The 26,641-nt window shown below is 39.0% G+C and overlaps 1 protein-coding gene across 9 annotated transcripts in view; it reads right to left on the bottom strand.

Annotated features, from left to right (window-relative positions):
• STXBP5L (syntaxin binding protein 5 like) overlaps positions 1–25,702 on the bottom strand; it is a 189,269-nt gene extending 163,567 nt beyond the window's left edge. For 2 of the 9 annotated variants that reach the window (XM_039717752.1, XM_039717751.1), the window contains exons 1-2: positions 24,483–25,702; positions 8,244–8,341 (exon numbers count right to left, since the gene is read on the bottom strand). In XM_039717752.1, the coding sequence (XP_039573686.1) occupies positions 8,244–8,341; positions 24,483–24,671 (287 nt within the window). In that variant the 5' untranslated portion in view covers positions 24,672–25,702. The remainder of the gene's footprint in view (positions 1–8,243; positions 8,342–24,482) is intronic. The other 7 variants (XM_039717758.1, XM_039717754.1, XM_039717757.1 and 4 more) reach the window with 5 other exon arrangements.
• Positions 25,703–26,641: the final 939 nt, after the last annotated feature.

The raw sequence follows: 26,641 nt of genomic DNA, 5'->3' as shown, positions 1-26,641 counted from the left end.
ATTTCTTGAATCTCAGGAAAAACTGTGCTTTTATCCCACACCTTTCCTTGAGGTTTAGGCTGAAATAGTGTGTGACTGTGTCTGTCCCACTTCCTGCTGAACCACTCATCACATGATTCATCTTCCTTGCTGTGCTTGAATCTCAGGAAAAACTGTGCTTTTATCCCACACCTTTCCTTGAGGTTTAGGCTGAAATAGTGTGTGACTGTGTCTGTCCCACTTCCTCACATGATTCATCTTCCTTGCTGTGGAAGATCCTCATGGGAGAACTCTTTGGTTTCAGAATCTTCTCCTTAGGTATTCCCAATGCAGAGACAATTATTCAGTCATTGCAGGCTTTCTACCACATAATGGCCATTCAACCCTCCACAGTTCCCCTTCATCCCTGCTTTCCCTCCATTAACAACATACGTGCAAGAAAGGCACCTAACATCAAGAAGTTATCAAGGATTTAAATTTAATGAGTGCCTGTAGCTAGACAAAAATAGGTCTCCTTCCACAATACTAAAATGCTCCCACTGTATGTGTCCATGGTCTTTTACTAGATATTAACAACTTTCCTAAGTTATTTGGAGAAGTATCAATTCCCTCTACCATCAAGAGTATCTGCCAGATAACAGCAAAAGAAGAAAAGAGTCAAAATAACTGAGTGTGTAGTATGACTACACATTTCTGTGTTGCAAGGGTGTCTGCCAAATTTAGGTCATGGATGTTTGTCTAAAAAAGATAGTTAGCAGACTGGAAAGGAGGGCAAATTGATGTGCTTTATTTCCTATGCACATCAACACTTCTGTTGATGACAAAGTTTGGAACAAAGAAGGTAGGGAAAGCTCTAAAGCTGACACAAGGTCTAATTAAGACACATCACTTATTTGAAATAGTTGACTATCACCAATAGTCATAATTTCACTATCAGAGTAAGCTGAGGGGTTTTTTTAGTATACTGAAAAAACCCCTTGTAACAGACATCCAGAAAGCATTTTTTTTCAGATAGTATTCATAAATACAGTCATCAGCTCCACTTAAAATGCTGCCAGAGCCATCCACCTGTATGCCAGTTTTGCATGCATCTCCAAATATATGAAAATCTACATTTTCTCAGTAGATTTGTTTGCAGATGTCAGATTCCATTTTTATCTCCTGGATAAACATCAACTGAAAGTGAGGGAAGTCCAGTACATTTAACATATTCAGTCTGCTTACTTAAAAAGCATGAAAGAGGCTTGGGAAAAAATGGACTCACATTTATGAATGTATGCAGAAACCTAATATATACATATATATATACACACACACATATATATATATGTGAATGCACACATAAACCAGATGCACAGTAGCCTTAGCATAGGGAAAAAAATATCCAGACTCTGAATCTGGTGGACTTAGTAATACAGGTAAATTTGATTATTTTGGTATTTTTTACAATAATTTTTATTCCTGTAGATTGACAATAAATTTATTTCTGTAATAACCTATTTAGCTATCTGTACACGCAAATATAGACATTTGTATATTGATTTCCAGGGAATTTTTAAAAGAACTTGTGTTAGGAGTACTGACTCTCAGTGAAGTCTGTATTTCTGAATAGCTCAAGTTCTCTAGAAAAATCTCAAATGCATTGTACAATGAGATAAAAGATGAAATGTATCAATGATTCCTCCAAGTCAAACAACAGAACTTTGGGTTTATGATCTTGTCTGTGCTACCCCCAATCCATCTGCCCAATAAATCACACAGAGTAAACAACAAAGAACACAGTCGGCTTATTTTGAGGATAAAGAACTACTGAAACCTTGTTTAGATTAAAAGACAGCAGTTCCAGGGAGAGTAAATCTGTCACAATTTATATTTAGCTTTTATGCCACCCTTCTCACAGACCAAAACCCCAAGTTACATTCTCCTCTTTTCTTTTAAAGTACATCCAACCTGATGTCAAACATTCTTTACCACATTTCCTTTAGCTACTGTAAAATTCCTTGCCTACTCAGAACTCTGCCAGCAATGATTTAATTAGCACTATTTATTTTCTTTGCCACATTTTCTTTTTTTCTAGAGCGCACAAACAGTCTCAGTTTTACCTCCCAGGAATACAGTCTCTCTGCGTGCATCAGCTGCTGAGGATCCATGACGTTCAACAGAGCTATCTTGGGTTTAGATTTCACCTTCCCCTTTACTTGGCACACTAACTCTGGAATTGAAGATATGTTTACTGGCTGTTTCACAGAAAGAAACAAGATGATCTTATAAAATCATTTAGCTTGGAAAAGACTTCCAAGACCACTGAGCCTAACCACTAACCCAGCACTAAATAGTCCACCACTAAACTGTGTCCCGCAGCACCACCTCTGCATGACTTTTGAACACTTCCAGGGATGGTGACTCCACCACTTCCCAGAGCAGCCTGTTCCAGGGTTTGACAACCCTTTCAGTGAAGCAATTTTTCCTAAGATCCAATCTAAACTTCCCCTGCACAATCTAAGGCCATTTTCTTTTGTCCTTTCAAGTACCTGAGAGAGTGATAAGGTCCTCCCCACAAACCTCCTTTTCACAAGGCTAAACATCCCCAGCTCCCTGAGCAGTTCCTCATAGGCCTTGTGCTCCAGACCCTTCCCCAGCTCTGTTTCCCTCCTCTGGACACACTCCAGCACCTCAATATCTTTCTTTTACGAAGATTGGACACAGGATTTGAGGTCTGGCCTCACCAGTGCTGAGTACCAAGGGACACTCAGTGTCCTGGTCCTGCTGGCCACACTATTGCTGACACAGGCCAGGATGCCATTGCCCTTTTTGAAGCCATGTTTGTTTCTCCACAAAACACACCTGTCAAAATAAGTGTTGCTGTACCTTATTTGATATTCAAAAATCACTCTTCCTATTAAAGCATTGGAAGAAGTACATAAAACAGGCCAGAAAAAGTTGTTTCAAATATGATCCTAAAGCAGAATCTCCCTTAAGCAGAACCTGTAGAATTTTTTGTGATTTCCAAATGGCTTTACAAGAAGATGTTTTTAAACATAAGTAAGAGAGATGATATCTTCTACACCATTCAAAACTGAAAGACTATTTCTATATTTTGCAGCAAATTTCATAGACAGCCACAATCTGCCATACCTGAATTTATCACTTGCAATTTCATACACTAAGACAAGCCAATTTAATAACTTGCTACTTAGTGCCAAAATTTTGTTACTCCCCCATTTCCAGGGGCACTCAGTGTCCTGGTCCTGCTGGCCACACTATTGATGACACAGGCCAGGATGCCACTGGCCTTTTTGAAGCCATGTTTGTTTCTCCACAAAACACACCTGTCAAAATAAGTGTTGCTGTACCTTATTTGATATTCAAAAATCACTCTTCCTATTAAAGCATTGGAAGAAGTACATAAAACAGGCCAGAAAAAGTTGTTTCAAATATGATCCTAAAGCAGAATCTCCCTTAAGCAGAACCTGTAGAATTTTTTGTGATTTCCAAATGGCTTTACAAGAAGATGTTTTTAAACATAAGTGAGATGATATCTTCTATACCATTCAAAACTGAAAGACTATTTCTATATTTTGCAGCAAATTTCATAGACAGCCACAATCTGCCATACCTGAATTTATCACTTGCAATTTCATACACTAAGACAAGTCAATTTAATAACTTGCTACTTAGTGCCAAAATTTTGTTACTCCCCCATTTCCTTCTCTATCCAGTCCCAACTGCACTCCTTCCACTTTATGCACCATTCTGACTAGCACTGGAAGTAAGCACCAGATAAATCAGTTTGCTAATCTGGCAGTAGCACAGCAGAAAAACTGGTATTTTGCCAGGTTAGTGCATTGGATGGCTCACAGTAATAGATCTGACAAGCAGCAGAACTGGAGCAAAGGAAGGATCAGAACTGTGCAGCTAAGCTAAGGTGGGGATAGAGCAATGCTTCCATTGGCATGTGTTAGTGAGTCAGAATAATGGGGTTTTTGCCTAGGTAAAAAATGGCCACTGTATTTTCTGATAACATGGCTAACAAAGAGCTATTCCTACTTGGAAAAGCCTTGCATGGCTGGCAGATGCCTTACAGCTTTCCTTAAGCAACTAACAGTGAAAGTAAAGACCTGCATGGCCCACAACCTGCATCCATGGCAATATGGAGCCTGTAAGTCTAAAGAATATGTATCAATAACAGCACTAGACCACACTGTAACACATACAAAAACATATTACTAATTTAAGCCTGTTTGATGGTGAATTTTTCAGTGGTGTGGAGGCCATTCTGGACCCAGTAGGTTGTTTTCTTTGCACTGGATTTAAGACAAACTTCCTCTCATTTCATGATAATCAAAGATGGTAATAGCTAGAGAAAAGTTTCTTTCAGAATTTCTCACTGCAATTGACCACTAAATAGTCAGCAATTTGATTTAAAAAAACCCAAACCACTAGATGTTGTATTCTGTATGTTTGAAATAGAGAGCTGCAATGGCTAAGCACAGCTTTGATGTAACAAAAGAACTCCAAAGGAAAGGACTCAGTGACTCCAGCAAGGACTTTGAATGAATTTTAACAATAAATTCAGCAGAATAAATGACAATATAGAAATATTCATCATGAAATCCGAGCATAGCATGCCACTCCTTCAGATCTGTTACTGGAATAATCACTGTTAACAATACTGATTTTAATCTATTTATTCAGACTGAGAATGTGAAAAACCCCCAGACTTCTCCTTTTTCTCTGAAATCAAGAAGAGACTTAAGTCTGACCAAGTATCTTAATTTCTCACCTCATTGTATGGTGATACAGAACCTTCTCTGACTGCACAGTTGGTTTTATTGTGTCAGAAGGTTCTTCACTGGGACTAGAGAAGATGGATATGGACACAATCAGAAAAGGAATTAAATTTCATAGCCCAGCTTCAATTGAATGTGTTCTCCTGAAGCAAGGATATTCCACTTAGAGTGGCATCAAGCAATGATCTGAACAATGATCACAAGTATGAGAGCTGGAAACAGACTTCTGACAGGAAGAAAACACCTCAAAGGAGAAATGAAATTTGCTATCTTTAGGACTAAGATAAAGAATGACCACATGTCAGAGCAACTGTTTCAGGAGTGGGGTTTTGGCCCTGTATTTGCAGACTTTGCTAGCTTGTGTTGGTAGTAGGGATACTCTTCCATCAATGGTTTGCAGTGCAGTCTGATTCTGTGAGCTGCATCTATGAGGATCCAGTACCCAGCAGCCATCACTGTAGGTGATGCCTGCAGTTGTTTGAACTTCCTTGGGAAACCCACAGAGACTGCTAGGATCAGTAGAGTGTAGCAGCAACAATTCCCAGTGCTACAGAAGCTAGAGAGAGCAGTTTCATCTGAACACCTTGAAAAGGAATCTAGGAGAAAACAAATTGACTGCCATACCAAAATGAACTTCCATTTATCTCTGCATTCTAATGGCAGCTTATGAATAATATGCTCTATTTCAGGACAATTTAACATAGTCAACTTCAGTACTGCTGCTGGATCACTTGAAATGATTACCTGAAGACCTGATGTTAGACATTAATTCACAACACAGAAGGACATGCTTCCTTTTCTTTAGAAACAGCTTGTCTTTTGAGACCTGTTAACTTGTGACCAGTAGAAATACCAATACCTTGTGAACCTTTTAGAAAGTCAAGGAAGCAACAATACCGTCATGTGACTTGGACTCATCACAGTAAAACTTGTTCTACATCATTACATGAATATTAAACATAAATTCAGTCTTCCCATCCTTCTGTGTTCCCTAAAGAAGAGTCCAATACAAACCAGGTACATTTGGCACCCCCAGTAAACAAACAAATAAATAATTGGATGAATTTCTCTGATGGCAGCCAAATCCTTTCACTCCATCAACAATACTGTTTAGAAACACCGTTTAGAAACACTAGCCAAACACAATGGATGTATATAAAGAACTCCCTTTTTCTTACGTGACATACTCATGGTAGAATGAAATTGTGCAGTTCTGTTAAAAAGTATTTTTACAGGATACTGTGGAAAGCTTAGAGCCACTAAACCCTGTATGTTCCTTAGTTTGCTAAAATAACACCCCACATTATGAATTGTGCTTTCAGATGTAATACTTAATCTGTTACATCTTAGCTTGAATTTTATTGCCTGATTTCAACAACTACAAACATCTGCAACAAGACTGGCTTAAATGAGTGGTGTTCTGGGGGTAGCATTAGGGCCTGTTTCAAATTTGTTAGTCCACAAGTAGGTATTTTATGTAATATGTTCTGCAAAACTTACAGCCAAGTGGAGAAACCTCGGTTAAAATGAATAAAAAAGTAATTCTTTTTATGGCATCCTCTGCCTTCAAAGCACAGTTTCCATTAACTCAGGGCTCAATTAAGCAAACCAGGCTCTCTGTGACTAAGCTGAGAAGCATTTATGTTATGACATATCTTCCAAAAAAAAAAAAAATCAAATTCCCTGGTAATCCTGCTGCTCTTGCTTGATTAAGAAACTAGAACTGGTAGAAATTTTTTCCATGAGTGAGGCAGGAGTTCGCTAGCAAAGAGGAGAAGAAATGTTAAAAGGAAGGACACTTTGAAAAACATTCTTTTCCCTTCTGCTAACTCTTTATAATCTATTTTTACAGAAAACCTATAGAGAATTTTATATAAGCTTAGGGATATAGCTATTTTTCCACTTCATGTTCCATTCCTGTGGCAGGAGGCATGCAGGTTTAAATTAATTCTACATAAACCTGCATTAATTCAGGCTCTGCACCTGAATTTTCCTCAAAGGAGGGATTTGTTGAGATAGAGGATGCCTACCCAGTGGCAGCACTGCCTAGAAAATTGCTGAGATGGAAAGAAGAGGTGGGCTCAGGAGTCAATATTCTGCAAGGTCCTCTTCCTACTTCTACCATGAAATTCCCAATACCCTCACTCTGAAGATATCAGTGAAGCTTCCAGGGACAAAGCCCCAGATTTTTAACCTTGCACACCTCTAAAAAGAAGAAGAAACCATGACTACTAGACTTGCACTTCCCAGAAGTACACAAACTCATGACACTTTCTTCTTTGCATTTGAACATAATATATTCAATCTACTTCACATAGGTAAGAAATAAAGAGTAGAACTATCAAAGCAAAGCTTGTCACGTAACTTAAAGTTTAGTTGAGTCTTGCAAGAAATTCTGGATCAGATAGAAATTGAGGCTTATGAAAATACAACTGTTCAGACCAAGAGTACCCAGAAATGGAAGAACCAAAGTTTTAGTAACGTTACATGAGGCACAGGCTTGCTTTCCACAAGGAGATTTTTCTTTACTTTGTAACCTGCCTTGGGTTCATTATATTTACAGTTACCTTGGGAACAGGGATAGCAAAAGAACCAGAAAATATTATATTGCTGTTTCATTGTCCCCTACTTTAAACCCATAATTTATTTGGCTACAAAATGTTTGTAAAAAACATTGGTTTATTAGCTCCGTATTCTGTAACTTTTAGACCTTCTTGTCTTTCTCTTTTTTTCCTTGCTTTATATGCATTTTCATTGAACTGGAAAACATTGGAACTACGCCAAACTAAGAAAATTATGTAGAGAAACATTTTGAAATACAGCACATTTAAATATTCTTAATTTTTTCTTCAATTTAAGTCTTCAAATCTTAATTACCTTGTAATTAAATTTATTCTGTATAGACTTCTAACTTCACAATCCTACTGTATTAAAAACAACATATAAATTACTGGCACTGAAGTACCTTTATAATTAACAAAAAGAAATAGGCACTTTTATAGTGCTTCACCTTCTCCTCTGGGAAAAGATGAATTCTGTCCTGAAATCGCTTATTTCCCACCATTCACTTGAAAGTGTCTAAATTATTTCATACACAGCCATCTAACTGCAATCTAACATTGGCTAACTGCATTGCAGCAATGAATTTATTTATTGCTAGCACAACATTCACAACTTGCTCATTACCACTTTGCTGTCCACTTTTACTTTTCATGCTGAAAAAGATCAATTTTGTTTTATCTTAACCAATATATGCCGAAACCATATGCTAAAAATGCAATCAGAAAATGTTCTTTGAACCCTTTAGGGACCCGGTTGATTCCTCAACAGCACATTTTTTTCCAGTCTGTCTCATAAAGCAAAATAAGTAGAACATAACAACTGCAGCCTTACCTGAGTGCTTGAGGAAGGTAATTCCCATCCCTGCATTACAAATACACAGAAACGGTGCAAATTCTGCATGAGAAAGGATACATTCGTATGGCTCCTGTTCTTGTTCCAATTGCCAGAATTTTCTGAACTGGGTCAAAAGCTAAGGCAGTGGGTAGGTAAGGAAAGCCATGGCGAACCGTCTGAAACAGAGCAAAGGAGCAAAGTGACTGAACTGCAGGAGAACAGCATCAATGTTTCCTGCTTATGTTTTTCTGTATGTTGTAGCATTTTCAACACATTTCAAGAGAAGTATTTAAAAAGATACAGTATTTCGAATACAGAGGTGAATTTTGTTCATATGAATTTGTAGTTATGTTTTTCACTCAGTAATATTTTAAATGGTTTTATTGCAAGAAAGTAGACTGCAAAGTATATGTTATTATACAACTGGTATGTATTGCTGAAGTGGTATACTGAAAGATAACCTTAATATGCAGGGCAGCTGAACTGTAAAGTGAAAAAAAAAAAAGACACATAATATGCTTTCAAAACACTCAGCCTCAACAGAACAGCTCCAGGAGAAAGAAATGGAATATGTCCAGGGGAAAAGATCCAATAAACCAATAAACTGAATCGAGTCTATGAGGTAAAAACCCTTAATATCAATTTAAAAACAAAGACGCCAGAGAAGATGTTCTCAAAATGAGCAGCTGAACCACTCACCCTTTCTTAATCTTTATTTACAATACTATGCTTTTAATTCTAATTTTTGCAGAAATACTTTGGGGAATAAATAAACTGAGCATGATACAACACATCCTTGAAGACTGCCTCAGTATTTTAAGTTACCTTAACCTGGAGGTTATGACCAACATGACTTGGCCAATTCTTATGAGGAAGAATCAGATGAGGGAGAACACTAACATAAGAACAAAAGTGAAAATAACAAGACACATAAAAACCCCCAAGACACATAAAAATACACATAAAAATGAACTGTAATAATTTTTTTTTGTGTGGGGCTGCTTTCCTAAAAATGGACACAAAATGCTTTTTTTTAGTATAATAATAATAATGGTTTATATTATTTAACAAAATAAAACCTTGAACTCTAGGATTGACTCTTTTTTTAGTAAGTGGTTGGGATTGGAGAGGAAGCACTTTGCACTGAATGAATTTTAACTTTTTAAGCTGTTTTCCTCTTCCTTGAAATTATGTAGCTCAAGAACTATGACTGCTGAAGCATTCAGCAGTCCCTATGGAAGAACGTCAACCAAAGGGACTCCTTAATTACAGACCTGTTGAATAAAAGGCAGCTGATGATTCCACAGCTGTATCACTCCAACTCCTCCATTACAGCTGGAAACACTTGAACTGATATTCACAAGCAGTTTGGGAACAACCAAATGTATGTTTTTCAGCAAATAACCACTTCCTTAAAAGAGATCTTACTTGTCTCGTATATTAATTACTGCTGATAAGGGAAGTTGTTTAAAGAATGTCTAATTATTAGTTTCTAGGCTGAAAAAACCCAGAAGTATATGCTACTTCAGTAAGCTGTACAAAAGTAACTCAGTTTTGATGTTAATGTAGGCATTTATCAAAGACCCCAATTCTGTATCTGGTTTGGTTTGCTTTGTGTTTTGGAGTTTAACTTTCTTAAGTATCAGGATTACTCAAATATAAAGTTTTTTTTATTCTTATATCTAAGCTGGGAACAGACTTATACACCCTGGAGGTGGTTTTACCTCTCATGCCACAAAAATAGAAGTAATCACGGATTGTAGTATTTTATAGTTGAACATGCAGCATTACTAATCTCCTATTATATTTGAAATTTCTGTATTCTGGTGAACAAATGTTCTTCCTTATCTGAAAAAACTTTATTTTTACCAATTATCCTTTTTTAATTATTGATTTCAGAAAGACTCTTTATTATAAAGTTTGAATTCCTATCAGTTCCAATCACAGTAAGCTTCTCTGATATTTAGCTATGACTAGAGTTTTCAGTACTATTTTTAAGATCTAAGAACGCAAAGACAAATATTTTTAAAGAGCTATTTGCATCCTTGCCTACATATTTAGGATCTGCATTGTATTTTCAGTATTTCGGCAATCTAGAGTCAGACTTCCCATTTGGAAGTTTTGATTGGGTCCTGTATTTGAGATAGAACTCTGTTTTAAAAGAACAGTGATGTACATCTTTTCAGGATCATAGCTCAGTACAATTTTTGAACTCTAGGATTGACTCAAAAGTGCTCTTTCTATTTTGCAGCCATTTTCCAAATGTGAGTATTTAGACTAATTCCAATTAGGAGGTTTTTGTGACTGCAAAATTCTGCCATTTGTAAAATATTTTTTAAAATTTTGTTGAAATCCACTGAACATCCAAGTAAATTACACCTTTCAAGTAAAATATTTATATTTATTGGGATCCCGAAAGAACAAAACCATTTTGGAAGGAAAGCCAAGTTATACAGTACAGAGTTAGGGCAGAAAAAGATGTCTCTATAACTGAGGGTTTGGCCCAAATTAGTGCAGCCTCAGAAATTATTCTGAAGATTAAACCTGTTACAAAAGAATATGGAAAATCTTTAACACTCCAAACTCTCAGGTTCTTGTCCTCAGCTTTGGTCCAACAAAAGCTTTTTGGTCCTTTCTTTTTCAAAGGACTGTGAGAAAGATTGACATGAAAAGCCAGCACTTGGAGTAGACCTGTCAGCTGTGCTTTGATACAGCCCGAGTGAGCCTGAGTGTAAGGATGAGTAACAGTTCTACAACTGTGCCTGGGCTTCCTTACAGCATTTACTAATATATACGAAAAAGAAGAGAAGGCCACAAAATTAACTTGATCCTAGGGTGACAAAAAAAAAAAAAAAAAAAGTACATTCCTGTTTTATCTGAGTTATGTCCAGTAGGAACAACAGAGAACAAAACCATCAATGGTGCTCAGATAAGCAAAATGAGGTAGTTGGGGTCAATAGCAGGCAAAAGCAGAAGTATGGTTAAAAATCAATCTGGGTGCAAAGAAATATAGGGGGGCCTAACTACCCCAAATATCCCAAGAAAGAAGCTGCCAAGAAAATAAAAGGGAGAGAGAAAAACCAGACAGCAGATGGAGCCAGGACTGCTTTTCTCCACTTTATCCACCTTCTTTTTATGTCTCCTTTTTGGGCACGCTGTCTCTAGAGGCAGTCTGTGCTCCCTAGGACAGGGAGTTTCCGTGCAATATGCAAAACAATTTACTTGAAACAGAACAATTACAAATGCAGATACAATTTCATCATAAATCTGTGTTCAGCATAGTTATTTTCTCTTAATTTCTCTTTTAAATCATTTTAAGCAGTGAATTGCATGTATATATCATTAAAGTAATCTTTACACAAACGATTTACCTAAATTAATATAGGAAATTGATTGTTTGGGCTTGCTAGTAATCTACCAATGAACATTTTAATATCCTGTACAGAACATAATGGTATTTTTCAGTCTAAGATACCATGATATATTTCATTAGCTGAAAATAAAATGCACTAGTACTAATATGCAATATCCAGTATAATTGTTCACAGGGTGCATAATGCAATTCTTCAGTATAAGTTTTCTTAACGTTTATTCTGTAGTAGTTTATATCAGATTTCAAAGACATCTTTTTAATAAAAGTAATTATAACATTCTCTAAATCGCTCCAGAAAACAGAACTAGATAAAATTTTAAACTCTATCAACTAATAGAGTTTACAGGCAAAAGCGTTTCTGAAAATTTGCATAAACTTAAAATTTGTAACTTTTCTATTAATATTTTATAGATACCCTGTTTCATTTAACATCTGACAACAAAAGTGATTTACTTAGGTAAATAATTTTTGAGAATATGTACATTTGCTAAAATTTAACTACGTAGTCTAAACCTATGGCTCAGCCTACTTCGAAATTGTCACCAACACACCACGTGCAAAAATGTCATTGAAGAATAATTGACTGGATTACAGAATAGAGGATGAAGTGTTGACTGAAACCTCTCCAGCCTCTTGCTCAGCTATGTTGGAAATTAAAAAATGTCAGTGATTACAGCATTTCCACCACTTCAATACTATTTTTAGTATTGTGGTGCTCCAAGATTGTACTGATAAAAATGAGTGCTTATACAAATGAGCTGCCATGTATTACATCACTACAAGACCATGACATCCCTCATTTATGGATCTCTGTGTCTGCAATCTCTGATTGGTAAGACTGATCTCTTCTCATGAAAAATGGAAAGAGGACAAGGTATCAGCAGGCTTCCAACCAAGGTAAACAACACAGGAGAGATAAATTTTTTATTAGTTAAATTTTCATTTTTTGAAGTAATGCTTTTTGTAAAAATCACAGCTTAGCTACAATTTTCAAACCCAAGTTATTGATTACATCTAGCTCTCAGCCTCTAATAGGAACCAGGTCTTCTGAGCATATTCAAAGAATATTCTAAAAAAACTACTTTTTTTTTTTTTCTTACATAAAGATACTCACAGATAGTTTTTTCCTTGGTGTAAAGTTAGAAACAGTCATCTGGAAAAAGCCATTTGCAAAAGGGACTCTGGACCTGTAGACTGGGAAAGCTGATTGCTGTCCATGACAAGGTGATAAAATAAAGAGCACACAGATAAAGACTGTTGCAGAAGTCAGCAGAGCTTCTTCAATGGGAAATCATGTCTGACTAGTTCTCTCTAATTCTATGAAGATGTCAGCATGCAAGTAAAGGGAATATGAATATACCTAAGTTTTCCAAAAGCCTTCCAATAATATTCCACTGCAATGTTATTAGAGAAACAGAAGTGTCATGGGACAGAAGAAATTTCTTGGTGAACTGAGAGCCCGGTAGATCACAGAAAACAAAGGACAGAGTTTTATGGATTTTTTACCATGAAGAAAATTCACAAGTAGAGTTCTCCACGCTTGGGCCAGTTTTATTCATTGTCTTTAATGACCTATAAAAGATAATGAACCCTGAAGTCTCTGAGATCACAGCTAATAGTAAGCTCCTTTGGATAGTGAAATTCAGCACTACCAGTGACCAGCTCCTGAAAGACTTCATTAGAGTGACACAAGTGGGCAAGAAGTTGATAAATGAGCTTCAGAGTGGATAGATGTAAGATATCTAGAAGAAAAAAAATATCTTAACTAGATCTAGATTGGAACTAGCATTTACAACTCAGCAAAGTAATTTTTGGGCATGGTTGTCATTCCTCTGAAATATTTGGTTTAATGTTCAACAGCAACCCCAAAAAGCCAAGTAATATTGGACATCATGAGGAAGAGCATAAGGAATAACACAGAGGGTATCATTCTGCTGCTACAGAAAACCTGTGTGAGCCCATTGCTTGAGAGCTGTATGTGAGGGGATATGACTAAGACTTTCACAAACAAGTGAGTGGGTAAGCTAAACATATGTGGCAAAGCCATGGAGGTATTCAAAAGAAATTAAAGATTAGTTTAAAATAGGGGGGGGGAAATGGGACAAATTCATTGACATGATTGAAAAATAGATTTAAAAAGGACCAGCAAAAGATACTCCCTCTGACATATGAAATCCAGTGATGGTGAATGATGGGAGATTGGAAAGGGAATGGACTGCAGAAAGTGATGTAATTTATTACCCTCCCTAAGTGACAATTCTGCTGCCACTGCCAGAGACTGGCTGCTGGGAGATATGGACCATGGGTTTGTCTCAGCAGGCCATTTCTTATGAGCTTATTATCCTCGCCAGTAGCAGTGAAACAGAGAGGAAGAAAAAGGAGATCAGTATTGGTGGAGAAAAATACAGTAAGGAAAAAAACATGGAAAATGCAGGCACAAAAGAGAAGTGTTACTGAAATAGGAATATTGGGGCAGGAAGAAAATATACATATAAGAAAGAAGCAGAATTTCATAATCTTTCCCTACAAAAACTTCTGGCATAGAAGAATAATATATTTAGTAGGCAAATTTGGTTTGTTGTTTAATTTTTAAAGTATGCAACTTGCTTTTTTATAAAATGTCACTTAATTAGCTATGGTAGAATTTTAAGAAAGTAGCTGTCCTGGACATAAAGCAGTCTTCAAATACCGCCTGAATTTTAAAAGTTTACTTTCACAAATATTACACACCGATAATTATATGAAAAATAAGAGAGATTTTAGAGTATTTGAAATTAACTTAAATAGCTGATAGCCCTGAAAGGAAAATACATTTTTTTCTATAATGAATGTACAATTTTTTTTTTTTTTTTTGTGTAACAAGATCTCTGCAGATACTTCAAAGATGTGTTTTTCCACTGTCATTTTCAGTTCTGTAAGCTAGATGCCAGACTATTAAATAAGGATGGTCCTATTTAGATGTGATTCATATAGATACAAACAGCCAAGCTAAGCAAACCACAGGGGAAAAATAAGGCCTTCTGAATTTCAAAAAACATTCTCCTCATGGTTGTCCTTTGAAACACACTGTAGCGTATCAAAAAAAAAATTAATATAATTTACACAGGAAAATCCACAAATAAATAAAATGACATTGATCCATAAGCTTCATTATCTGCAGCTCAGGTGAGGTTGGAAGGGAACTCTGCAGACTGTCTGCAGAGTCCAACCCCTCCTGCCAAAGCTAAAGGGGTTGGATTTTAATATCACATTCTGGATCTATTTAAATCAGTGCAGCTATGGCCAAGCAACTGCTTGGCACCTACACCATCCAGCTACATCCACCACAGCACTGAGTTACAGCATAATAAGTTACAGGGTAATACATGAATATTACCATCCCAAGAGAGGCATTATGCCCTTTGGAGAAATCCCAAGTCCAAGGGAGAATGATGCATGCAAAATTCCTTCACCTCTTCCCTTCCTATTCTTCCTAAAAGACCTCTCCCAAGTCCAAAAACAATCAAAACAAAACAAACAAAAAAACCAAACCAAAAAACAACAACAAAACAAACAAAAAAACCTCCGAACCAACCAACCAACCAAAAAAAACCAACACAATAAACCCCAGGCAAATATACAAAAAGGGAAGAAAAAATGAGGCTACAATGAAGGAATTGCACCCACTGTACAGTAAATATGGCATCATGTACTTCCTACTATTGCCATGTAAACAGGGCATCAGCATGTGGAAAAATCTCCTGATTGGTCATAAAACTATATCTACCCTTGTCTTTAATGTAGAATTATAAAAAACTCCCAACCCTAAACTATTGATTGCGAAGTTCATTTCGGCCTACCTACTGAAGCAAGACTTCAGCCCACCAAATGGAAAACCTTTATAATCAAAGCAATTCAAATAGCAGCTCCATTGATTTTGTTGTAGCATCATTTAACTGTATTACTCTAGAACCTGAGACAGGCTGGTTCAGAATATCATCTGCTTGGTGGAGATCTGCTTCAGGGGCATGTACAAGAACTGCAAAATCATTCAACTTATCTGATAGACCTGAAAGGAAAATATTTTTGTCTTCACTATGACTGTGGATACAGAGAATAAGATAATTTTGTAACTTTAATGAGAAATTACACAAAAAGAAAACTGTTTTTATTAAGTTTACATCAGACCAACATAACAATTACACTAATTAATTTTGCATGACTTCTCATTTTTTGGATTTTCTGCAACTTCACTACTTTAGACTAATTATGTTCTGTTATGGCTGATTGTGGTTTCTGCTCTGAAACAAATGCTTCAGTTGCTGCTTTCAAAATATTTTGTTTTTAAAAAAACCCAGCCATACTGGGGTATTGAGAAAATGTTACTGCTGTAATAAAGTTCTTGAAGGATGGGAAGTTTGGAGGAAGGAAGGAAGGTCTGGGGAATGGCAGGGGAGGAAGCTAGAGAAACAGAGTGTTAAAACCACTTTGATACAAAGATAATCTGTATTATTGGTTTATTCCAGTGAAAATCTGTTTTGCAATGTAATTTGGCATTCTTGTATAGAAATGGTATTACCAGTTTTCATTAGTAGCATGTAAAATGTTGTTTACTATTTAATAATAATTCATAATTAATCTTCTCCCACCTTCCTTCTGTATACATGCTGTATGCAATTTAAAGATTTTTTTTCTGATGTTGAATTGAGAACTTAATCTGAAAATAACAGCCAGCATCTCACCTCACACATGGTGAAGGTATATTCCAAATGAAATGCAGATATTTTGTGGCAGGTTTTCACCAGCTCACAGCAGTGAAATCCAGCAGATCCTGCACATCACTGTCCCCCTCTGCATTGCCCATGAAGGACACAGCTCAGACACCAACAAAGACAGCCCAGCCAGGATCATAAGAACCAGATCTCTGTTTACATAACCACAGGCCACTTTCCCTGCCCTTGCCTCGTTCAGGGAGCATTTCAAAACATATGTAGGGACAAACAAGGAATAAAGCAGGCATCTGTGGACTCAGTAAAATTAAGTTGCATCCACAGCTACATGGAATGTATCTGTAACACAAGTGATGATGGACAGCTGTAACTGAGAGCACATCTCCACCCTGAAGGGATACAATAGATGGAACAGGATGAACGAAGCAGAGATGAGCCTTCATTAATTTATTATTGTTTACTATTTTTGTGATGTCCAGTGGATAACACGGAGATCTTCTCACAGGAACTGTTGCAAAGACCACAAACAGAACAGCATTCATCCTCCTCACATGTTGTATACTGTTCAAAACAAACGTGAGGGAGGACAGAAACAAAATGTAAGCAGACACTTCAAGAAAATAAAAATATGCAGTAAAGACTAGATTGCCTCACATATAGACATAACTGGATACTAGCTGAATAAGGGACCTGACTTCTGAGTGCCTGACCTCACAGCATTCTTACATAACAGACTTCTAAATGAAACAGAAGCAATTATTTTTAATTTGTTGGATTCAAATTCTGAAAAAAAGACATGCTACCATACACACATGCATCTACTTATACACACCACAGAATTCAGTACGTCTCCTTCTGAGTCCATGCATTCATTAACCCAAAGTTTTGAATATTGAGGTTGGTTTTTTTCAGTACTATATACAACTTAACTACAAAGGAACCATAAAGAGTGCACCTCCTCAGACTTTGACCCTAGCTACAGGTGACAGATTGTGTCTAGTACTTTTTATTATTCATAGTCTTTGCTGGCGATCTGTTAGGAATGGACACAGCACTGCACAAAGATAACATCTTATTACATTTGAGCACACTTGACAGCCATCTGTACCTAATAATATTGCTTTCTCTCCTCTCCACAGATGCACATTACTTGTATTTCTAATCCTACAGTCCTCTAATTTTCCTCTATAATGACTCTAATACACATTGTGACAAATTAATACACCCCACAATCGACTTTCATAAGCACTTTTTCTTAGAATAGCCAACAGACCACTATATACATGTAGTTTAGGAAGGTGTATTAGTTCACTCTCTACTGCTTCCTATTCTCAGTTTATAAAGTAAATATACTAATTTTTCACAGTATTTTCACAGAGACTTTAAAAAGTGTTTTGGGCATAAATCATTCACCAGGGAGTATCAGATGTCTCAGAACAGGAAGCAGATATGAGTGGATATTCAATCTAAACAAAGTGAGATTGGGGTCTGTCTTGGATTTAGTCCAGCTCCACTGAGGACAGCGGCATGTTTTACACAGAATATGGATTTCTATCTGAAAAAAAACCAAAAACCTCTAAGCAATTCCTTGGTCATTTCTTAAAAAAATTAAGTGTAAGTATTTTTCTTCCAGAAGTAAGTAGGGGGCAAAGTTGCTTATGCAACTACCTTTTGACATGACAGCTCCTCAATCACTGTGAGCCAACCAGTCTGAATTTCCTCCATCCCTCCCGCAAGAGATTAAAAATTGCTTTTCCCACTGCAATAGTGAGAAAAATTCTAATTAACTACCTGGTGACCCTCAGCTGAGGAATAATATAGCCAGTGTTCCCACTAGAGTTGGAGTTGCTCAGCCTGGAGAAGAGTAGGCTCCAGGGACACCTTGAAGCACCTTCCACTACCTAAAGGGGGTTAAAATAAAGCTGGAGTGGGACTTTTTACTAGGGTATGTAGTGATAGGACAAGGGGAAACAACTTCAATTGGTTTACCCTCATCCTCTTGTCCTAAAACAGAGTAGATTCAGATTAGATATTGGGAAAAAATTCTTTACTATGAGGGAGGTGAGGCACTGGCCCAGGCTGCCCAGAGAAGCTGTCGATGTCCCATTCTTAGAAGTGCTCAAGGACAGGCTGGATGGTGCCTTGAGCAGCCTGGTCTAGTGGAAAGTGTCTGTGCCATGGCAGTGGGGCTGGGACTAGATGATCTTCCAACATCGATGATCCCATGGATTAAGAAAAAAACACCCAAAAACTCCCAAACCAACAACCAAAAAAACCCCACTTGAAATGGGACACAAAATTAGAGCAAATATCTTAGCCTTTAGGTTTCCCTTTGTGAAATCAAGAGTTGAACTCAGTGATCCCCAAGAATCCCTTGCAACCCAGGTAATTTTTTCATTGTTAAAAATGCAAGGTCAATCATAAAAAAACAAAATTATTTTAAAAATACATGAAATAATCTATGCAGTATGAATTTGTTCTCCTCTTGTAGGGATTAATTAAATTATCCTCTTCTGCCATAGTAGAGTGGAGCCAGAAATCCATCTGTAGTCATTTGGGACAGAAAGGAAATTCAGAGTCATTCTGGCTGTCTAAGTTGGGCATATAAACAGAACAACTAACCTGAAGATCACTCTGCAACTGTGCAGAATATGTGCAACAGAATGTGAAAACAATGGGAGGCCCAAAGGGAAGACATGGGATAAGTTAAATATGACAAAAAGAAAAACAGATGCAAAGCAGATCAAGCTGGAAACTCAAAACAGTGGACCCTGAACATTTTGGATTTTCTGTGGCATCTATACTGCAGGGATAATATCATTTCCATCTCACAGAAATATTATGAAGGTCAATTCATTAATGTTTATAAAGCTTTCAGAACTACAGTGGTGAGCACTTCTGTTGGAAAAGTCCATGGGGAACTTAATATTCAGGCATGCTCTGAGTTTTAAGTATGCAAAGAAATATTGAAGTACTTTCCTATGAGCAAACACTATTTGTTCTGCTAAATTAAACCTATAGAAGAAATATGGGATCATGTAATTAAAAGTCGTCTGTGCAAACAAAGTTATTTAAGAAATGTAGAACTTTTTGAGTGCTTTATTCAGCACCCTTAAAGGTCTTGAAATAATTTTGAAGATGTAATTGCATGTGTTAGCCATGAAGGGTGTGCAATACTTAATTTAGGATTAACAATGCAAAAATACAGATATTTGCACAAAAAACCCCAACAAGTTAATCCAGTTATGCTACTATAGGTACCTTAAAATCTTCAAAATTCATTCAAAAGAAGCTTTTTATGTGCTATGCTCTTTCCCATGGATCCTATTTCTAATTAATACAAACACTTAAAAAAGAAGAATGGATTATGTTCATCACAAATTTCATGAAATTATTATATTCTAATTTAGAAGTCCCATTTATGACTCTGTAGTTTTAAACAAAATAGGGTTCTGCACCTAACTTTAGATCCAAATTCTGGTATACAGAAAAAAAACCTTCCCCACATTATTTTATTTACCATTTAAGTACTAAACAAACTCTGAGAACTTACAAGTAAAAGCTCATACTAATTTTAAAATGTAGCAATTTGCAAACATTTTATTTTTTGCTCTCTGTACGACCTTAGCAAGGAAACAAGACAGATTAACCAAACAGCTCAAACTGACTAAAACACTGTGGCTAGGTTATAACAAGGATTTTTTTGTCTTTAATACTTCATAACCAAAAATGTGTTCCTGCAGCATTGGGCTTAAATTGCCATTCCAAAATTAATCTTCTCTCTGTTATCACTGAACTATACTGTCATGTTGCATTTGCAGCTAAAATACCTACTTGGCTGTTGTCAGAAGGATTAAATGTTTATCTTCATAGGCTGACAAAATAAAGCATTATGATCGATAAAGTCTGGGAATTAAAATTTAAGACCACCTGATAGGAAATCCAGATAATTAAAGTATTTAACTCATTGACTGTATCTTGAAGGCCTGTTTTTGCCAAACATAAACAGGATTAGGAAGGCACAATTGCAATTGGCCATGGAATTCCATATCAGTTTTAACAAAAGCCTGAAACTGTTCTGGCCTCCATGGGTTTTGCATAAAGACTGGGTAATGAACATCCTAAAACTACGACTATACTATCAATACACACAATACAGCAAGAGTTAAAGGATGTTTATTGTCTTGCAAGACTACCCAGTAATAATACTGAAGACGAGTTTGGAAAAGAACAGAAATCTCATGCTTTGGGGTTTAAAGGCAGTCCATAACCATTTGGAAAGCAATTCTTTGAGAAGATTAAATTGCCACTTCTTGGACCTTTTCAAGAGTATTCAGTTGCTGCCCACAGCAAAAGAAAATGTGTTAGAGTAGATTAATTGTATACCTGGTAAAGTACAACTGTTACTGTGCTCTTAACTGAGGTCTTGATTTCAAAGTTATTAACCTCATGCTCTACAAAGTCAATTCAACTCTATGATTGTTCTCCAAGAAAACCCTGAGTAGTTCTACATGGGAGACCTATTTTCATGAGGATCAAGTACATCACATACCAAAGCAATGTACATCTTCATTCTTATTCAGTTTTTCCCAACTGTGTCATTCCCTAACAAGCAACCTTCTGGAAAAAGTAATAAAATCACTGTTTTCTCCTTTATGCTCAAAGTTCTACTTAAATGATTTATAACATCCTAACTGTGAGCTTCTCACTTCCTTTATTAATAGCAGATCTTTCCCCAATGCCATATTTTAGTTTCTGGATGGTCTGAACAAACACAGGTGAGCCTAGAAATGCTTACCAGAGGAAAAAAACCCAACACATATACAAGGAAAATACAAAGAAGCAAACCCAAGGAAATTAGGTCTATCCCAATTAAAATTAACAAAGACTTTAGTAGCTTTTTCTGCTGGATCATGCCTAGTTTTAGGATGATGCTGCTATCTCACACATTCAATTCAACTAATGTGAACTATAATCAATATTTTCATGATTTGCACTTGGATACCAAATCCCAAGAGCAGCCCCTAGATGCAGCCTAAACTGTACCTCAGCTTCCTGCTGTCACAAAATGGGTAAGACAATATTTCACACTGCTTGAGTACTTTGAAAATTGTGCCACTGATTCATTATTACAGCTACCAAGATCTAAATTTATCATGCTTAAAACAGGACATAGCTATTTCATACGTAATAGTTTCAAGAATATTTCATTCTTTCAATATGGAAGATCACATTAATGATTTAAATCTAAATGCCAAAAGTAACTAATTGAGAGCATCTCAGTGTAAAATATTCAGTTTACTTCTGTTAAACTCGAATCTGTATCTCAAAAAGACACTGTGGTCATAACCAATCTAAAAATGCCACAAAATGGAGAGCTGGCTTTCAGGTGTGTTACAAATGACATCAGGAGTGTTACCGTTCAAAACAGCGTTCTGCTAGAGGATTGGATCTGTCTTCCCAGTCAAGCAGACCTCCCACAAACTTCAGAAAGGCAACTTATTTACATAAAAACTGCAGGGAAAGGCCCTTTAATTCTTAAGTATGAGTCAGCTTTTATGTTTCACTTCTAAATGAGGATTTTTATAATCAGCAAAGAAAGGAAAACCAGTCTGAGGTGCTACTTAGGCCATTAGCCCAGATGCCTCGACGTTGCAGATCACAAACCAAAACTGCCATCAGCTTTACCCAGTTCTGCCAGCAGCAGGATCACAGATCCCTGCAGATCACACACCAAAACTGCCATCAGCTTTACCCAGTTCTGCGAGAGCAGGATCACAGACCCCTACAGATCACACACCAAAACTGCCATCAGCTTTACCCAGTTCTGCGTGCAGCAGGATCACAGATCCTTAAATAAGCAGCCCGTATAACTTATGTAACTGAGCATGCAAACACCCAGCTGAAATACCAGAAGTGCCGGACAACAAAAGCTCGGGGAGGATGGAATTTGGGTTATGTGTGTGTGGTGTACATTTAATGGGATGGAGACTGACCGAGGTACAAATTCTGGCAGTCTCTGGCCCCTGGAGCAGGCAGGGGGAAGCTGTGCCTGGGTCAGGCCCCACTGCCCCGCTTCCCCTGCCACAGCGCGGGGCCCTCGCTGCTTCTGGGGCTTCCTCCAAACCCGCTCCTGGTGCTCCTGGAGTGAGGCAGAGCTATTCAAGTGGAGCCTCTGGAATAAACACTGCAGAGTGGCAGGAGCACACGATCACCGAGTGTTTTGCAAGTTTGCTTTCGGCATACCTTTGTATCTTGGAAAAAGGAATCCGGTATTTTGTGTACCATAGACTTCTGCAGTGACATGCATTCATAAGCAAGTGCTGCTGCAAGCAACCAAAAGGTTTCCTACACAAATATTTACTTTGTTGAGAACATTTTAACCTGAGAGCTAAGACAAGCAAATATTAGCTACTGAAATCTTCTTCAAATGACATATTCCTTTACACATATTCCAAGTAGATCTATCAGGATATAACACTAACTGTCTTCAAGTAATATCAAAGCAAACAAGGGAAATACTAGAGATTAGGGAAAAAAAATTCATCTTATATTGCTTATTTTCACAAATATGCCATACAAAATAAGAATACATCTCACTAAATACAAATCTTTGTCCTTATCACACGACTTAAGCATGATAAAACCATGTTGAGTTTTAGGCTTACCTAGAAATCTCTGAATAATGTACCTTGATTGTTTGTGTTATCTTTTTACTGACATGACAAAAAAAAAAAAAACGGAAATCACTGTACTGAATATCTGGAGTTTCACAAAATGCTAAATTACTGTGTACCTAAGCAAAAGTAGTCAAATGCAAGCCTGGAAAGCAGGTATGATTCTAATGCACTCACCACTGACACTCTATTAAACTACAGAATCATTTGAATCAAAAGGCTGGAACCTGTTGTGGTTCAGGATAACAAAGAACTATAAGAAAAAAAATAATTAGAATTTTGTAAAACCTATCTAAAGGTCTCAGAGTCTTTAAGCCATAGGGGCTCATTCTTGTCCCCTTGCACTCTGCAAGAGTTTTGACACCAGCTGTAGCTGCAAGCCAAGCAGAACTAGAAACATGGTATCCGAGATCAGGGAAGCTGTGTGTCTCACAAGGACCAGATCTGCACACAAAATGTCTCATAGGCTTGTCTTGGTTGTTTATATTTCTTTCTTCTCTCCAAAACACAAAAAGAAATAACGATGTGCGAGAGTTGACTGTCATCTAAATTTCAGATCAATTTGTATCTGATTAATAAAAGCAAAGTATACCTAATAGGTGGAGTCCATTTACTCCTAGTAATGTAAATTACACTAATTAAAAATTCTGGTTTTGAAGATTCTAATCAAAACAAATAAGCAAACAGAACTTCTAGGAAAGTCACCAGAATTCACATAAAACTGACAGGTAATAGTAGAAGACCATAAATGCCTTTCATATTTTGTCTTCATTATAAAAGTATGATTTTCATATTCCAGAGCTGGTCAGAAATACCAAATAGTTTGTACTGTATTACCACTGTAAATAGTTTGTACTGTTTTAAGACCACCACTAAAAGCTTTGTTGCAGAAAACAGACACAAACCAAAATACATACAGGGATATCTTATGCTTTCTACTCATAGAAAATTCCCACTTAAGGAAGTGCGGAGCAGATTTGGCAATTCTGGAATTTATGCTGCCCCACCAAGTTTGCTATCATGCAATCAGAAACTTCAGTACTAAGGGTAAACAGCCACCCTGAATCTACATCCAGCTCCTCACAAATAATTGAAGTCCTGCGTTCAGTAGTCACTGCACTGTTTTTAATTTTAATTTCTAGCTTGTGCCTTTTTCTTAAAATAGAGAAGGAAAAGCAGGGAGGATGAAAAGAGTGAGAAGGGGAAGTAGATGCATAAAACCTTCAATTTCTAATGACTTGTAAATGTTATTGGTACTAACACCAATTGATTTGCTTTCCCCTCCACAATCCTGTCAGTCGTTTGGGGTCCAAGTGTGAACTTGGAATTCAGCCCTGAGTGCTGAAATCAAGATTTCTATGAATTTACTGACCATCTCTGCAGCAGGAAGAAAAAAACATCCAGTGGATCTCTGTCTTTTCATTCCAAAGTCCTTATACAACCACTGCAGTTCTCAAGTAAAACGCTTATTGGTATCATATTAATACCCCCCCACATACACTCCCCAACCCAGGGTAGCTTTAATTATTCCCATAGAAAATAAAAATACAGCCTTTACCTTACAGATCTGAAAATAATCTGAAGTGAGCGTCTCTTGGATCTCCTCTCTGGGTGTCCCTGCAGCTCCCGCAGTCCCTCCTGGGTGCACGGAGCCACCAGCCCCACTTCCACTGCCACCGCCACTGCTTCCAACAGGGGATGCGGCAGTTAAACCGTCCAAAACTTTGCGAAAATTAAATTTCTTCATTTTGGAAAAATCTTTAGGAAGATTTGTGGGGGGAGAAAGGATGTGTCGTAACACATTCAGCTACATGTAGCGACCGAGAAAGTCTTTAATGGTCCTCTGAGTGAGGCAGCACTTTAAGTCTCTTGTGCCAAACAGAATGTCAATATTAGGTATAATTGATCGAAAAATACAAAGGCTTCATTTTGTCAGACGCAAAAGCTACCTGGAATGGTCCTTTCCAAAAATAAATAAATAAATAAACAAAAAATCCACAAGCAGCAGGACTAAGATTTACGTTCAGACAAGGAACAATGGAACAACCGCCATCGGGTTCGCTCGCAAAATCCACATTTAGCAGTGGTCAAAACAGAAAAGTAAATAAAAAATTCAAGCCGGCATCCAAAACAGCGGGATCCATCCCTTTACCTTATCTGACTAAGATCTGCCTCCGGCACTTGATTATTTCAGCAAAACTACAAAAATGCGTCTACATTCAATTTCCCGTTCCCCTCAAAACCCCTTTGAGCCAGGGGTACCTCTGCTCCCGAGGTTTCCGCGGAGCGGATTCCCCGTTCCCAGCCGCTGGTGCGACTCCTGTTTCTGGTTCCCTGCCCACCCCAGCCAACGCCGGCAGCCGCTGCCGCACTCGGAGCTCCTCTCTGTCCCCCGGGCTCCGCGGCGCGGTGCGGGATGCGGGGTGCGGGGCGCGAGCCCCTCGCTCTCCTCGCCGCCCCGGCCGCCGCTCCCGTGAGGAGCGACGGCAGCGAGCGACCCCCTAAGCCAGTGCTGCCGTCCCGGGCTGGCCACCCGTCCCGTCCCGTCCCGTCCCTGCGCGGACGGACCCCCGCCCGATCACCGAGCCTGAGCCGCTGCCGTGCTCTGCCGCCGGAACCGCTCCGGCGGGACCGGCTCCCTCCGGCGCCGGGGGACGCGGAGTGGGGCGGGGAGGGGCGGCTGAGGAGCGGAGCGGGGCAGGTGAGCGGGCAGCGGAGGGTGGCGGTGGCGGCGGCGGCTCCTGCCCGCTCGGCGCGCTCGCAGCCGTTCTCCGAGGTACTGAAAGCTCCGCCGGCGTCAGCCGCAGCTCCTCCTCCTCGCCCTTCCTCCTCCTCCTCTCTTTCCCTGCCTCCCGCCCCCGGCCGCCAGGCTCCGCCTGCCCCCGGCTCCAGCTCGGGCTCGGGCTGGGGCTGGGCTGCGGGCGGGGGAAGGCGGGGAAGGCCAGGGATTGGCAGGCACGCGCGGGCTGCTATTCCTCACTGCGGCCGCCGCGGCGACGGGACTGGCGGGCACGGCAGCAGGGGCGGCTCCACATAGGGAACGAGCGATGTCTGACGGCCCCGCGATCTGCAGCCTCTGATTGGAGCGCTGCGAGGATGGGCACCCGCTCCCACCAATAGCAGCAGAGCTCCTGGGCGCCCCGCCCCCAGCCCGGCGGGATGGGCGGGGCCAGGGCAGCCCCCGCCCCACTGCGGCTGCTGAGGGGGAGCAGCCCCGGGGCAGCGGGGCTGGCGGGGAGCGGGATTTGTGGCGATGTGGGGAGACTGAAAGTTGGTGTCGCAGCCTCTGCTGCGTGCGGGAGGTCGAACAGACGCAAAATTCGGCATAAAGTTGTGTCAGGGAAGACTTGGGTTGGATATTATGAAAAGGTTCTTCCCCCAGAGGGTGTTTGGGCACTGAACAGGCTCCCCAGGGACGTGGTCACAGCCCCCAGCCTGACAGAGTTCAAGCAGTGTTTGGACGATGCCCTCAGGCACATGGTGTGACTCTTGGGGATGGTCCTGTGCAGGGCAGGAGATGGACTCAGTGATCCTGGTGGGTTGCTTCCAAGCCAGGACATTGTGTGATTGTGTGCAGATGTCCCGTGACGGGAGGTGACGGGCTCGGCCGTGGCAGGGAGGGGTCCTGGGTGAGGAGCCCCCATCTCTCGCCGTGGCACCGAGGGCTCTGTGCGGGTCGGTGCTCAGCCCGCGCACTGACATTGCCTCCTGGGGGCC

This window comes from Passer montanus, unplaced genomic scaffold, assembly GCF_014805655.1.
Source record: "Passer montanus isolate IOZ18808 unplaced genomic scaffold, ASM1480565v1 scaffold39, whole genome shotgun sequence".
Taxonomy (NCBI): Eukaryota; Metazoa; Chordata; class Aves; order Passeriformes; family Passeridae; genus Passer; species Passer montanus.
The sequence above is the reverse complement of the archived record's forward strand: the minus strand, read 5'-3'. Positions and strand labels throughout refer to the sequence as shown.